The sequence below is a fragment of the Myotis daubentonii genome, chromosome 7 (genome assembly GCF_963259705.1).
Source record: "Myotis daubentonii chromosome 7, mMyoDau2.1, whole genome shotgun sequence".
NCBI classification, from domain to species: Eukaryota; Metazoa; Chordata; class Mammalia; order Chiroptera; family Vespertilionidae; genus Myotis; species Myotis daubentonii.
Window position 1 is genome coordinate 85,958,660 of NC_081846.1, and position 13,931 is coordinate 85,972,590.

At 44.4% G+C, this 13,931-nt stretch overlaps 1 protein-coding gene across 1 annotated transcript in view; it reads left to right on the top strand.

The window, feature by feature from the left end:
• The window catches only part of CFAP221 (cilia and flagella associated protein 221), a 97,548-nt gene that overhangs the window by 12,853 nt on the left and 70,764 nt on the right, over positions 1-13,931 (top strand). Inside the window, exon 5 of the mRNA XM_059702516.1 lies at positions 1,575-1,675. Coding sequence (XP_059558499.1) covers positions 1,575-1,675 — 101 coding nt within the window. The remainder of the gene's footprint in view (positions 1-1,574; positions 1,676-13,931) is intronic.

Consider the following 13,931-nt stretch of genomic DNA (forward strand, 5'->3'; position numbering starts at 1 on the left):
TGTTTCCAGAGAAATATTCTGTACCAAGAACTCAAATCCCTAGGCAGGCCTGTGTAGGGAGCCCAGCACGTGTCCCGCTATCAGCAGCAATGCTAAGGATAGCCGGCATCTATGCAGTCCTTTTCACTTTTTGAGGCCACCATCTACTCTCATTCTCAAAAACACCTTTAAGGAAAGGCAGAATATCCCCGTTTTGCAAAGAAAGAAACAAGGCCTGAAGAGGTTAAAGGTCATGGCTGAGGTCACACTGTAGGCAGGACTAGCAGCTGGCGTCTGCACGCTTCCAGTTGTGTTTACTGCTCCGCTCTGGAGCAGCTGATTCCGTGCTGGTTTCCCTTTCTTCCCTACACCTTCCTGAAATAGAAGCAGACAGGCTACTGTCTTCATATCTACACGAAGGCATCACTGTCTTTGGCTTTTTTGCATAATAGTGAGCATTGTTTAACTGAAATATATTTAAAATTATTTACACCTTGGCATAGCAAGGAAAAATCAATATTTTAAATATTGTATCTAAATACTCAAGTTTCTTTTTTTTTTTTTATTGCTTAAAGTATTACAAAAAGTATTACATATGTCTCCTTTTTTTCCCCCCCGCCCTTGACAATCCCCTGGCCTCCCCTACCCCCCAGTGTCTTATGTCCATTGGTTATGCTTATATGCATGCATACAAGTCCTTTGGTTGATCTCTTACCCACCCCCCTCCTGCCCTCCCACCCTCCCCGGCCTTCCTGCTGTAGTTTGACAGTCTGTTCGAGGCAGCTCTGCCTCTGTATCTATTTTTGTTCATAAGTTTATAATGGTCTTTATTATCCAGAAATGAGTGACATCATGTGGTATTTTTCCTTTATTGACTGGCTTATTTCACTTAGCATAATGCTCTCCAGTTCCATCCATGCTGTTGCAAATGGTAAGAGTTCCTTCTTTTTTATAGCAGCATAGTATTCCATCGTGTAGATGTACCACAGTTTTCTAATCCATTCATCTACAGATGGGCACTTAGGCTGTTTCCAGATCTTAGCTATGGTGAATTGTGCTGCTATGAACATAGGGGTGCATATATCCTTTCTGATTGGTGTTTCTGGTTTCCTGGGATATATTCCTAGAAGTGAGATCACTGGGTCAAATGGGAGTTCCATTTGTAGTTTTTTGAGGAAACTCCATACTGTCTTCCATAGTGGCTGCACCAGTCTGCATTCCCACCAGCAGTGCACAAGTGTTCCTTTTTCTCCATATCCTCTCCAGCACTTGTCGTTTGTTGATTTGTTGATGATAGCCAGTCTGACAGGTGTGAGATGGTACCTCATTGTTGTTTTGATTTGCATCTCTGTCTTTGGCTTTTCTGCATAATAGTGAGCATTGTTTAACTGAAATATATTTAAAATTATTTACACCTTGGCATAGCAAGGAAAAATCAATATTTTAAATATTGTATCTAAATACTCAAGTTTCTTAAAATATTTTTTTCTAGAAATATTTTTTTAATGACAGAAAACAAAATAAATATCTACAAGTTCATCTTTTAAAATCCTGGTCTTCGGTGTGGTAAACTGGACTTTCTCCATTAATTTTAGGATGATGAGACTTTGCTTATTCCCATCCACGCCTATCCTGTCATGAACACATTGGATTTTCCCTCATTTATAAACCTATCAAATGTTCTACTTGGTGAAAGGTGAGTTACCGAAACGAACTACCAAAATGTCAAAGAATGTGAAAAATTAAGAGAGACATATATAAAGATTTCTATTCTCCCTAATAGAAGGTTATCTTTCTAGCTGAGTTAGACCAGACTTGTAATTGCAAAAGAAAAATAAACAAAGTCAAAATACTATGAGCGAGAAATGGAATTACTTTGGTCATTTAACTGGCAGGTGCAAGGTGGGTCTTCAGGCGTGGCTGGGTCTGAGTTTAAATCAGGTTACAGGAACCTGACTCTCCCCACATCAGGGTCTGCAGGCTTCATTCTCAGCGGCCCCTCTTCCTGAGAGCATAGCTATCAGAGGCTCCAGAGACTGTTGGCAACATGGGTGGTTGGTTGGAGGGGCTGGAGGGGTTGGGGTATTTAAGCAAAAATCTCAGGACTAAGTCTTATTGAACCAACTCAGAGCTTGTGCCCCTCCATCAACCAATCTTTATTTTGAAATGAAGGGTAAAATAACTGCAGAGATGACAAAGGCAATAGACAGTCACTATAGATGCCAAATTTCAGATTCCTCCTCCACATTGTTGGGAAAATAGTTGATGATTCCAGTTGTAATTTATTTGTGTCTTGTTTTTTCAATAAATATCTATTGAATATCTACTCTCAGGCATAGTGCAATTTGTCCCTAAGGATATAGAGAAGATGGATATTGGGCTGTTAGATATTGAGATATAATGGCCATGCCAGTTGTTGAAATATTGAAATACTCCTCGACTGGTTGGGAAATCTATACTGTTCTGAGCCCTGTCCCCAACTCCCCAATCCCAGCTGCCCATTCCTTCTCTCTTGCCATTCCCTGACTTCCCAATGATGCAGCAATTAAGTTGTTAATACCTAGCATTTGGGGTTGGGGAAGCACCTGCGGGACCTGCTCCCGCCTTTTATCCATTCTAATTGAGTGCTGACTGTGAAGTCCGGATTGAGTAGCCAAAGGTTCTGATTCTGGAGGTCTTGGAGTCTAGTGGGGATAGAGCCGTGCCATCAGTGAACTGCACTAATTACTGAGTGCTGTCACAGAGGCACACATGGGGAAAGTCCCCGTTCATTTGGGGATGGCATGGTTATCCTAAGAGGACACCATGGAGTGGGCTGGGAGGGTGGCATTCCAGGCAGGGAAGTAGCCTGTACAAAGGCTTGGTGGCAGCCGAGGGCAGGGGCTACATCTTTAGGAGCCTGAAGGGCCACTGAACAATTTCAGTCCACACGGGACCTGGCAAATACTAGATGCCTCTTGATATAGCCCCAGACGGTGAGCAACGACACTGGGCTTCAGCATGCTCTGCAGGTCAAGGCCAATTCAAGTCTCTGCAGGCAGCACAGAGCAGGGAGGGGTATCAAGGCTCTGGAGGTAGAGACAGAGCAACTGAACCCCTTTGGAGGTGGTGGGAGGACTGGTGTATAGGAGGTTCAGGACCTTTCCTTTTCACTCCCATCTGTTGTCCTTGAGAGAAACCCCCCAGATTAGGTCTGGATCTGGAACAATGGCCTTGGTTCAGCTGGTGGGTGCCCCTCTTCTCTCACCTCCCACACCTTCCCATGAGCTCTGACTCACCATCTCTGTGCGCTCAATTTTTAAACAGCTCTTTAGGAATTGTAAATAAATAATACAAAACAATATATAGTAATTTGTACAAATTAAAGAATGATAAAAATAGTATAATAAACAATAGTTTTAAGACATAAAACATTACCAGTAACTTTGCAACCACTATTCTGAATTTTGTGATAATCATTTTTTGATTTATTTTAATAGTTTTGACACACACATATGTAGCCATAAATAACACATTATTTAGCTTTGCAGGGTTTTATCTTTATATAAATGGGATCATACTGTATCTACATTCTTTTGTGACTTGCTTTTGTTCATTCTATATTCTGTTTTTGTGGTTCAGCCATGTTAATGCATATGGCTGTAGTTCACAGCTCTAGTGTCTTGCTGTATACAGGTGCCAGTTTTTTCTGTCCTACTGCTAATAGACCTAAGGGGTTGTTTTCACTTTTTTTTCTTTGCCCAACACTACTGTTGTGTTTCTTTGTAAATGGCCTGGGACACATGTTCTAGAGTTTTCCCTGGGTATATACATAGAAATGAAATTCATTGTTACTGTCTAATGTCAAATTATTTTCCAAAATGGTTGTACCCACATCTGATACACACACCTGCAGTGCATGAAAATTTGTTTTCCACATGACTGCCAACAATGGGTATTATCAGACTTTTACATTCTGGCTCCTTGTCCTTTTGTTTTCTGTTTATTTGCCCCCAAATATTCTGCCAAAACTATACCAGGGCTTCCTCCCTCCCACTCATCAGCCCTTCCTGCCTTCACCTGGTCCTTCTCAGGATTCCATGCTCTGTGCAGGGAGCCCAAGATTCACCTAACAAAGGTGAATCCCTTCTGGTGGGACCCACTCACTCTATGCATTTTGAGGCCAAACATAGCTATTTCCTTTAAATGGGCGAATATTGCAATTTTTACCAAAATCCAAGTGGCAGGAAAAAACTAACTTCATTCTTTTTTCCTTCCTTCCTCCCTCCTTCTCCCACACCTCTCTTTCCTCCCCCCTCTTCCTTTCTTCCTTCTTTTATTTACTTTCTTTTTTTCTTTCATTCTTTCTTCCTTCCTTCCTTCTTTCTTTCCCTCCACAAATTACTTTTTGTTTGGACCATAAATCAGGCTTATGAGAACGATGGTTTAATAAACTGGTGAAAATGACATGCCTTAAAATGCAGACATCAATCTTGGTTCTTACAACACAAATCTACCAACTTCCCTAGAGACTTTCTAGAACTATCCTATCTAATAATAGAGAAACATGGTAATTAGCCGTACCTCCACTACCCTTCCCATTGGCTAATCAGGGTGATATGCAAATTAACTGCCAACCAAGATGGCGGCCATCAGCCAGGCAGCTTGAAGCGAACAGGAGGCTTGCTTGCTTCAGTGACAGAGGAACCCAACGTTCCCCGCCTGCCGCTGCCAGCCTCTGAGCTTGCAGTCTGAAACATTGTTACAAATATAGAAGCTTAAAAAAAACACCCAGAAACCTGCTTTCAGCCAGCCTGGCTTCAGCCAGCAGGACCGCAACATTGTTTCAATTATAGAACAAACGCAGATCCCTGCTTTCAGCCAGCCGGGATCTCAGAGCTGGAGTTGAAACAGTGTTTCGATTATAGAACCCAAACAAACCAGATACCTGCTTTCAGCAGCTGAGGCCTCAGAGCTGGAGCCAAGCCTCAGAGCTAAAGCTGGCCCAGAATAAAAAAGAAAAAAAAAAGAAAAAAAGGAGCGGTTGGGAGCTTCAGTCACCCGCCAGCCTGAAAACAGCCCTCAGCCCCTCACCCAGACTGGCCAGGCACCCCAGTGGGGACCCCCAGCCTGAAGGATGTGTGACCAGCTGCAAACAGCCATCATCCCCTCATCCAGGCTGGCCAGACACCCCAGTGGGGACCCCCACCCTGATCCAGGACACCCTTCAGGGTAAACCAGCCGGCCCCCACCCGTGCACCAGGCCTCTATCCTATATAGTAAAAGGGTAATATGCCTCCCAGCACCGGGATGAGCGGAGCAGTGAGGCCTCCCGGCACGGGATCAGCGTGACAGGGGGCAGCGCCCAAACCCCTGATCGCCCTGCGGCTCTGTGTGTGACAGGGTGTGGGGCCACAACCTCCCTATCCACCCTGCTCTGTTCGTGACAGGGGAAGGTGCCCCAGCCCCCTGACCAGCCCTGCTCTGTGCCTGATAGGGGGGAGCTCCCCAACCCCCTGATTGCCCTGTGGCTCTGTGTGTGACAAGGTGCAGCGCCCCAACCCCCTGATCGGCCCTGCTCCGTGTGTTACAGGGTGCGGCGCCCCAACTGCCCCGCCCTGGGCCCTGCTCTGTGTATGACGGGGTAGAGCCATAACCTCCCCATCGGCCCTGCCCTGAGTGTGACAGTGGCGGCTCCCCAACCCCCTGATCGGCCCTGCTCTGTGGGTGATAGAGGGTGGTGCCCCAACCCCCTGATCCGCCCTGCTCTGTGTATGACAGGGGACAGTGCCCCAACTCCCCTATCGGCCCTACTCTGTGAGTGACAGGGGGGAGCTCCTCAACCCCCTGATCAGCCCTGCTCTGTGCGTGACAGCGGGTGGCGCTGCAACCTCCCTATCGACCCTGCCTTGAATGTGACAGGGGGCGGGGCCCCAACCCCCCAATTGGCCCTACCCTGAGCGTGACTAGGGGTGGCATCACAACCTCCTGATCCTCCCTGCTCTGTGTATGACAGGGGGTGGCGCCCCAACTCCTCAATTGGCCCTGCTCTGAGCCCGACCAGTGGCTGCACCTAGGGATTGGGTCTGCCCTCTGCCACCCGGGAGTAGGCCTAAGCCAGCAGGTCATTATCTCCCGAGGGGTCCCAGACTGCGAGAGGGCACAGGCCAGGCTGAGGGACCCCCCTCTCCCCCACGAGTGCACAAATTTTTGTGCACCGGGCCTCTAGTTTTGTATATAATTCCCTTCATTTTTAATCAGAAATGAACATTTCAGCTAAACTGTTTATTAAACTGAGTTATAATGTATAATGATATAATATTTTTAAAGATCTTTCAAACAATAAGCATGCTACTTTTTTCCTACTAACCCTCTGGCAGCCCACAGTGCCTCCCAAAGACTTTAGGCACTTTACATATGGGTTTCAACCAACTTGTAACTACCCAACCATCTTAGGCTGCATTCAATCCAGAATGTCTGGTAGCATGACAGAGTTGAGTACATGAATGAGTTTCACATGAAATGTTTCCTACTAAGCCTAGGCCGCCTTGGGGATTGCAGGTACCATTTGGGTAAATTCTTTATTTAGCATTATTCACTCAAGAAATCTTTATTGAATGCCTACTATGTCTCAGGCACAGTGTTCGGTACTGAGGGTGCAGAGATGATTAAGACCTGATATCATGATTAAACAGATGATTGTACTTCTAATTCAGTGTATTCTGAGTGAGGACACCTAACCCAGCTCAGTGTGAGGGGAGTTAGGAGCATGTGAGATGGGGAAGCTCCACAAGGCTTCCTAGAGAACACGTCTGAACTGAAACCAGCCAGCAGAAGAAGGGAGCGGAGTAGGAGAGAACAAGGTGTTTTAGGAAATGCTGTAGCTTGGGCAAAAGCAGAGGTGTGAAATGGTACAGACCTTTGAGCCTGTCTGGAATATTTGTGTGACTGGACATGGGTTGTAAGAGCTGTGGCAGGGGAAATAGAAATAGGGCTGAGCAAGATAGGCTCTACAGGGATGTGTAGCTTGTACCCTGAGGCTGTCAGCGAAAGACTTAAGCAGAGAAATGGCATGATCATGGCTACCCTGTAGAAACCTCATTTGGTGCCCCATGCAAAGAAGTGAAGGAGGATGGGTAGGACTGCTGTGGTGAGCCAGGCACAAGACAGCAGAGCAGGGGAGTGCCTGGACACTTCAAAAATAACCAATGAGGGGGGTTCTGGTCAAGATGATGGCACAAGTGAATGCAGTGCTTGAATCCTCCTACAGCCACATCAGAATCACAACTAAACTATAGAACAGCCCTCATTCAGAACCGCCTGGAATCTAGATGAACGGAAGTCCAATAACTAAGGATATAAAGAAGCCACATCAAGACTGGTGAGAGGGGCAAAGACAGGCTAGTCCCACTCCCACGTAGGGTAAATAAAAGTTGGGAGGACTATCTTGACTGCAGAGGTCCCCCCTGAGGAGCGAGGGGTACAAGCTCTACACCAGAACCTCTATCCTTGGATTCCAGTGCCAGGAAGAGAAGTCTTCATAACTTCTGGCTATAAAAACCAAGGTGATAGTGGCTGAGCGATACAGAGGAATGCTGGTATCCCAGGCATTTCTCTTAAAGGGCCGGCACATAGACTTACCAAACTCACTTGTTCTGAATTCCAGTGCTGGGGCAGCAGCTCACAAGTCACCAAGAATATACAGGGAGTAACTGAATTGTCTGGCATCAGGGAAAAAGCTGAGGGGCAGCTTTCTCCCAGACAGAAGGGCTGGACAGAGGCCATTGTTCCTTTTCTGAGCCTTCCCCTCACCAAGCTGGCCTATGAGTGCCATATCTGAATCTCCATCAACCTGGCTTACACTATTTGCCTGCCAGAGTGATTCCCTGAGACTCCACCACACCCAACTTATGGACCCACAAAAACTGTTTCCAGTGGCTTTACCAAAAAAATGGCCTGTATTAGCTCATGCTGGGAACTGTCCTAAAATCTCTCAAACAAGCAGCATCTGGCCTTGGTGTGCTATGTACCTCTTGCTAAGTGGCCCCAGGCCTGGTCCTAACAGCAGTTAGCCTTGGTTCACAGCTTGGCTGCTGCTAGGCATCTCTAAGCCCTGCAACAAGCATCAGCTATCTGCAGATCTCTCTGTAGCTCATGCTGGGTGGCCCTATGCCAAGCACCACCTGTGCCTGCCCCAGAGCTAGTGCAACCAATGAACAGCTTTGGACCACATCAAAGCACTACCCAACCACCTCCACCAAGGGATACATTCAAGGAGCAGACTCAGCAGACACCACAGCCCCACTGAAAAGTCCTGATCTGTGGGGTCAACCCCTGCACAGTTGATCCTCCACAGTGGTTGAGACAGTCTGTGCAGCTTATCATCCTGTGGGGAAACCCTCCCATTGAGGTGCCAACAGCAATCAAGGCTCAATTATGACAGGAAGGTGTATGCAACCCCCAAGGGGCGGTCCACCTAGAGTCCCCGCTTGGATGATCAGGAAGGCCCTACAGGATACTTACTACATACAGCCAATCTACAAGCTAAGAAGACATAGCAGCTCTACTTAACACAGAAACATAGGGAAGCAGCCAAAATGGGGAGATAAAGAGACATGTCCCAAATGAAAGAATAGAACAAAACTCCAGAAAAAAAATAAAACAAAATGGAGACAAGCTACTAGATACAAAGTTCAAAAACAGTTGTTATAAGGATGTTCAATGAACTTAGGGTAAGAGTAGATGAACTTAGTGAGAACTTCAACAATGATACAGGAAACATAAAAATGGAGATAGAGAATATAAAAAATAATGAGTTATAATTGAAGAATACACTATAGGAAATCAACAGTGAAGTAGATGAAGCGGAGAATCAAATCAGAGATTTGGAGAATCAAATCAGAGATGGTATCAGATGGATACTATATTTATTGGGATGATCACTTAGTTATATAATGTCTAATGACTGGGTTATATGCTATATATAATGACTGGGATATAATTTCATATATCAACTGTAATTGAAAATAAAATGATTATTTAAAGGAAACAAAAGCAATGATTACAAATATTTAAATGTAGCTTAGGTCCTTAGGTCAGGTTTCTAAGAAGCAGAAATAAGGATTCATTGCACATGATTTATTAAGGCATAACCCATAAAGGAGTGAAGGATATGGATGGGGTTCCCAGCCCCCAGCCAAGGGTACTTCTCTGGAGAAGGTCAAGGTGAAAGTCATCAGCCACAGCACTCCTAGAGCTGGGTGATAGGTGCACCAGCTGGTGAAGAAGCGTGCCAACAGCATTCACTACAAATCTTCAGCAAGCAGGCTGATCTTCGACTTACACATCCACTTATCAACACTCCATCCGGCTTCATCTAGCTCTGGTATTGTACTTACATGGAGTGATGATATGGATTCCATGAACAGTTGAGCTGATATAAGCTGTTGCCTGGCAGAGGTAATAATGTCCTGGTAGATTTTATCAGGATTGGAGAATGCAGGGCTGGTATACACCAGGTGAACCATCACTAGGCTGCCTTCCCTCCCCAGGACTGGGAAGGAGGCCTGGGCAGCCTCCAGAACTCCCACTGGGTCACATCAAGGAGGGGTGGTGGGAGTGGTCCTGCCCACATGAGAGCTATGAGAGTTGATTGTCTGTAGAAAAAATTTAAGACAACAGAACCTACTAGAAGTCATTCTGCTTTTGAATATCTCCACGCACCAATTTAAATATTATCAGCGATAAAACACTCCTCCCTACAAGCCACTGTTAGAAGCATAAGCAGCCGCGATCATCTCGTCTGTGATCTTTGTCTGACTGTGGTCTCCACGCTTGCCGCTCTCACGTTTGTTCCTGCAGTGTTTCCTCACTGTGTGGCCCATGGAGCCTGCTCCCTCTGGTGCTGTCAGCTCCTGCTCTTCCTCTGCCCCAGAAGAGGCCCTTGCCCTCATATGCACAAGAATGCCCTCTTCAGAGGCTGTCTGTGAGTTCAGGCTGTGGGACCAGAGCAGACGTGCCTCTCAGCCCTGCCTGTCTAAGCTTGTCCCAGCTGCTCAGCAACTTCTGAGTCCAACCTCACCCATTTCTACCCGCCCCTCCGACGAGAGGGCAGCTCCAGTCAGCACCTCCTTCAGCTCTACCATCTATTGTCATTGTCTTCATAGATGGGATGCCGGCTGCTTTCAGTTTGGCCCCTGGCTCATTCTACTCCCCTCCTAGCCCCTTTTTTTCATTTGTACCTCCTCCATGGAAAGCCGAAAGCCCAGGGTGATCTTCCAGGAATTTTTAGGTTGTTGGAAGAGAATGAAGAACTGGTCTATCAAATCTTCAAATCTTGTCTATTAAAGACTACTTTATAATCCTTAACCTGTCATTGCTTCATCATTCATTCATTTATTTACTCATTCATCCATCCATTCATTCATCCATCCATTCTGATTTTGGCCTGCTGGCTTCCAATTTGTGGCTTCTGATTTAATTAAACTATTGACTTGCTTGGTTTGGTCCACATGGATGTGGTCCCAATGTTTTATTTTTAAAAAACATTTGAGTTAGCTGCCAACCTTTAAAAACCAAAAGATTTCACATCACATTTTAGGTTTCTACATATAAGAAAGGAAAATCCAGCAATACTGGGCCCACATTCCTGGATGATCACCGTCAGTTCAGCTGGGATGGAAAAGAAGCGCCTCCTAGAGGGCAGTGCCTTGGCCAGCTCGCCACACTCCCCACCACTCCCTATCACCTCACACTAAGCCCTCTTCACTCATTTTTGCTACCTGCCTGGCCCACAGGACTTTCAATAAGGAAACTGAAAAGGAGACACGGAAATACAGTGTTGTGTTTAACAGCATAGACCACTAAAGTTCTGGAGTCATTCTGCCTGGATTCCAATGCAGGCTCTACTTCATGATGGCTGTGTGACCCTGAAAAATGGCAACCTCTCTGTGCCTCTCAGAATCCTCATCTTTAAAATGCAATTCCTTGCCGGGGTTCTTGTCCCAGCATCAAGGAGGGTTCAGGAATCTGGAAAAGGCTGTGCGTAGATGACATAGGAATCCAGGGACTAATAAAGAGTCCGGAGACACGATATAATTTTGAAAGGCATTGGGGGTCAGAGGACCTTCAGCTAAAGGAACTGAAGATTCCCTCCTTGTCTAGGACCCTTGCTTTTATTAACACACTTTGTCCTAAGGCAAGGTGGAGATAATACACTTCAAAGGGTAAGGTTTCAAAGGGTACAGAAGCACTGTCAGTTTGAGGCAATAACATGTAGATTAAGATGCCCTTTAACTGTCTGGCAGCCACAATCAGTTTCCTGTTCAGGTTTGGGGAAATGCCTTTAGCCATTCCCAACAGGTGACTACATGTGTGACTCAACCCTGTTGAGTCCCCAAGTTTCATCAACCTTTTGATGAAACTCTTAAAATTATGACATGCTGGAATTGGTTCCTGGCAATTCACAAGCATAACTACCTTGTAGAATTATTCTGAGGATTGAGTTAAAATAGAACTTTAGCAAGAATAATTAGAAGTTTTTAATATTAAAAAATTTTGTTAATCCTTATCCTAGGATATTTTTCCATTGATTTTTAGAGAGAATGGGGCAAGGGAGAGACAGAGAGAGAAACATCAATGTGAGAAAGAGACATTAATTTGTTGCCTCCCATATGGGGGATCACCCCTGCAACCGAGGTATGTGCCCTTGATCGGAATCGAACCCATGACCCTTCAGTCTGCAGGCTGACGCTCTATCCACTGAGTCAAATCGACTAGAGCAAGTTTTTAATATATAGTAGTAAAAACACTGCTAAGCATATAGTTAGTGATTTGTATTAGCCATCATCATCATCATCATCACCACCACCACCACCACCAAAGAGAATTTTACCTAAAGAATGCACAAACGAGACCCAGCCAGTTTGGCTCACACAGTAACAAAGGTAGACAACATAAATTCTAGTTGCAAAGGCTGGTGGTCAAGTTGAAGGTGGGCTTCTGGCAGATGGGGACGTGGAGGCCCCCAAAACAGCCTGCCAGAAACTGCACAAGCTAATGGCCCAAGGGCAGTTCCACGGGGGCACCGAGCAGGGACTGAGATGAGGGTGTGGCTGCAGGTCTAGGATGGATGAGCAGCTTCTCTCTCTTGGCTTTTACATTTTAGGAAAAGTTTGGTTGAGATAATCTACATATCATACAATTTACTAATTTAAAATGTACAAGGCAACAGTTTTTGTATATGCAACTATCACCATCATCAATTTTAGAACATTTTCATCACCCTCAAGAGAAACCCCACACCCATTCCTTATTTTCCCTCCAAACTTCTGAGCCTCTGGCAAATTCTGATTTACTCTCTATCGCCATAAGTTGTCTATTCTGGACACTTCCTTATGTGGTCTTTTGTGACTGACGTCTTTTATTTGGCATAACGTTTTCAAGGTTTATCACTCTTATAACATATATCAGTACTGCATTCCTTTTTATTGCTGAATAACATTCCATTGTGTGGATGGACCACATTTTATTTATCCATTCATCAGTTGATGGACATTGGGTTGTTACTACTTTTGGCTACTTTGAATTCCTATTGTGAACATTTGTGTGTATGTTTTTTTTCAATTATAGTTTACATGAAATATTATTTTTTTGTTTTTTTAAATCTTTATTGTTGAAAGTATTACATAGGTCAGTGATGGAGAACCTATGACACACGTGTCAGAGGTGACACACGAACTCATTGTTTTGGTTGATTTTTCTTTGTTAAATGGAGTTTAAATATATAAAATAAATATCAAAAATATAAGTCTTTGTTTTACTATGGTTGCAAATATCAAAAAAATTTCTATATGTGACACGGCACCAGAGTTAAATTAGGGTTTTTCAAAATGCTGACACACCGAGCTCAAAAGGTTCGCCATCACTGACATAGGTCCTCCTTTTTCTCCCATTAACCTCTTCCAAACCACTCCCATCCCACCGCCACCCCCAGACACTCCCCACACCATTGTCTGTGTCCACGGGTTATGCATATATGCATACAAGTTCATTTTTGATCTCTTCCCACCACCCTCCCCTGCCTTCCCTCTGAGGTTCAACAGTCTGTTCATGCTTCTATGACTCTGGGTCTTAAGCACAATTTTGTATTAGTTTCAGGTGTACAGCATAGTGGTTAGACAATCATATATTTTACAAAGTGTTTCTCTCGATATTTCCAGTACCCATCTGGCATCATACATAGTTATTGAACTATTATTGACTATATTTCCTTTGCTGTACTTTACCTCTCCATGACTATTTCGTATTTAACTACCAATCTGTACTTCTCAATCCCGTCACTTTTTTCACCCAGTTCCCCACATGCCCTTCCCTCTGACAACTATCAGTCTAATCTCTGTATTTATGAGCCTGCTTTATTTGTTCATCTATATTGTTCTTTAAATTCTGCATATACTAGTAAGTGAAATCATATGGCATATGTCTTTCTCTGGCTGACTTATTTCATTTAGCATAATACCCTCTAGGTCCATTCATGCTGTCGTAAATGGTAAGATTTCATTCTTTTTTATGGCTGAGAATATTCCATCATATATATATGAACCACTTTGTTTTTATCCAATTGTCTATTGATGTACACTTGGGTTGTTTCCATATCTTGGCTATTGTAAATAACACTGCAATGAACATAGGGCTGCATGTAATTCTTTTGAATTACTGTTTTGTGTTTCTTCAGATGTATATTCAAAAGTGGAATTGTTGAGTCATAAGGCAGTTCCATTTTTAATTTTTTGAGAAACCTCCATACTGCTTTCCACAGTGGCTGCACCAGTCTGCATGAGGGTTCATTTTTCTCCACATCCTTGCTGACACTTGTTGGTTATTGACTTATTAATGCTGGCCATTCTGACAAGTGTGGGGTGATACTTTATTGTGGTTTTAATTTGCATTTCTATGATGGTTAGTGATGGTGA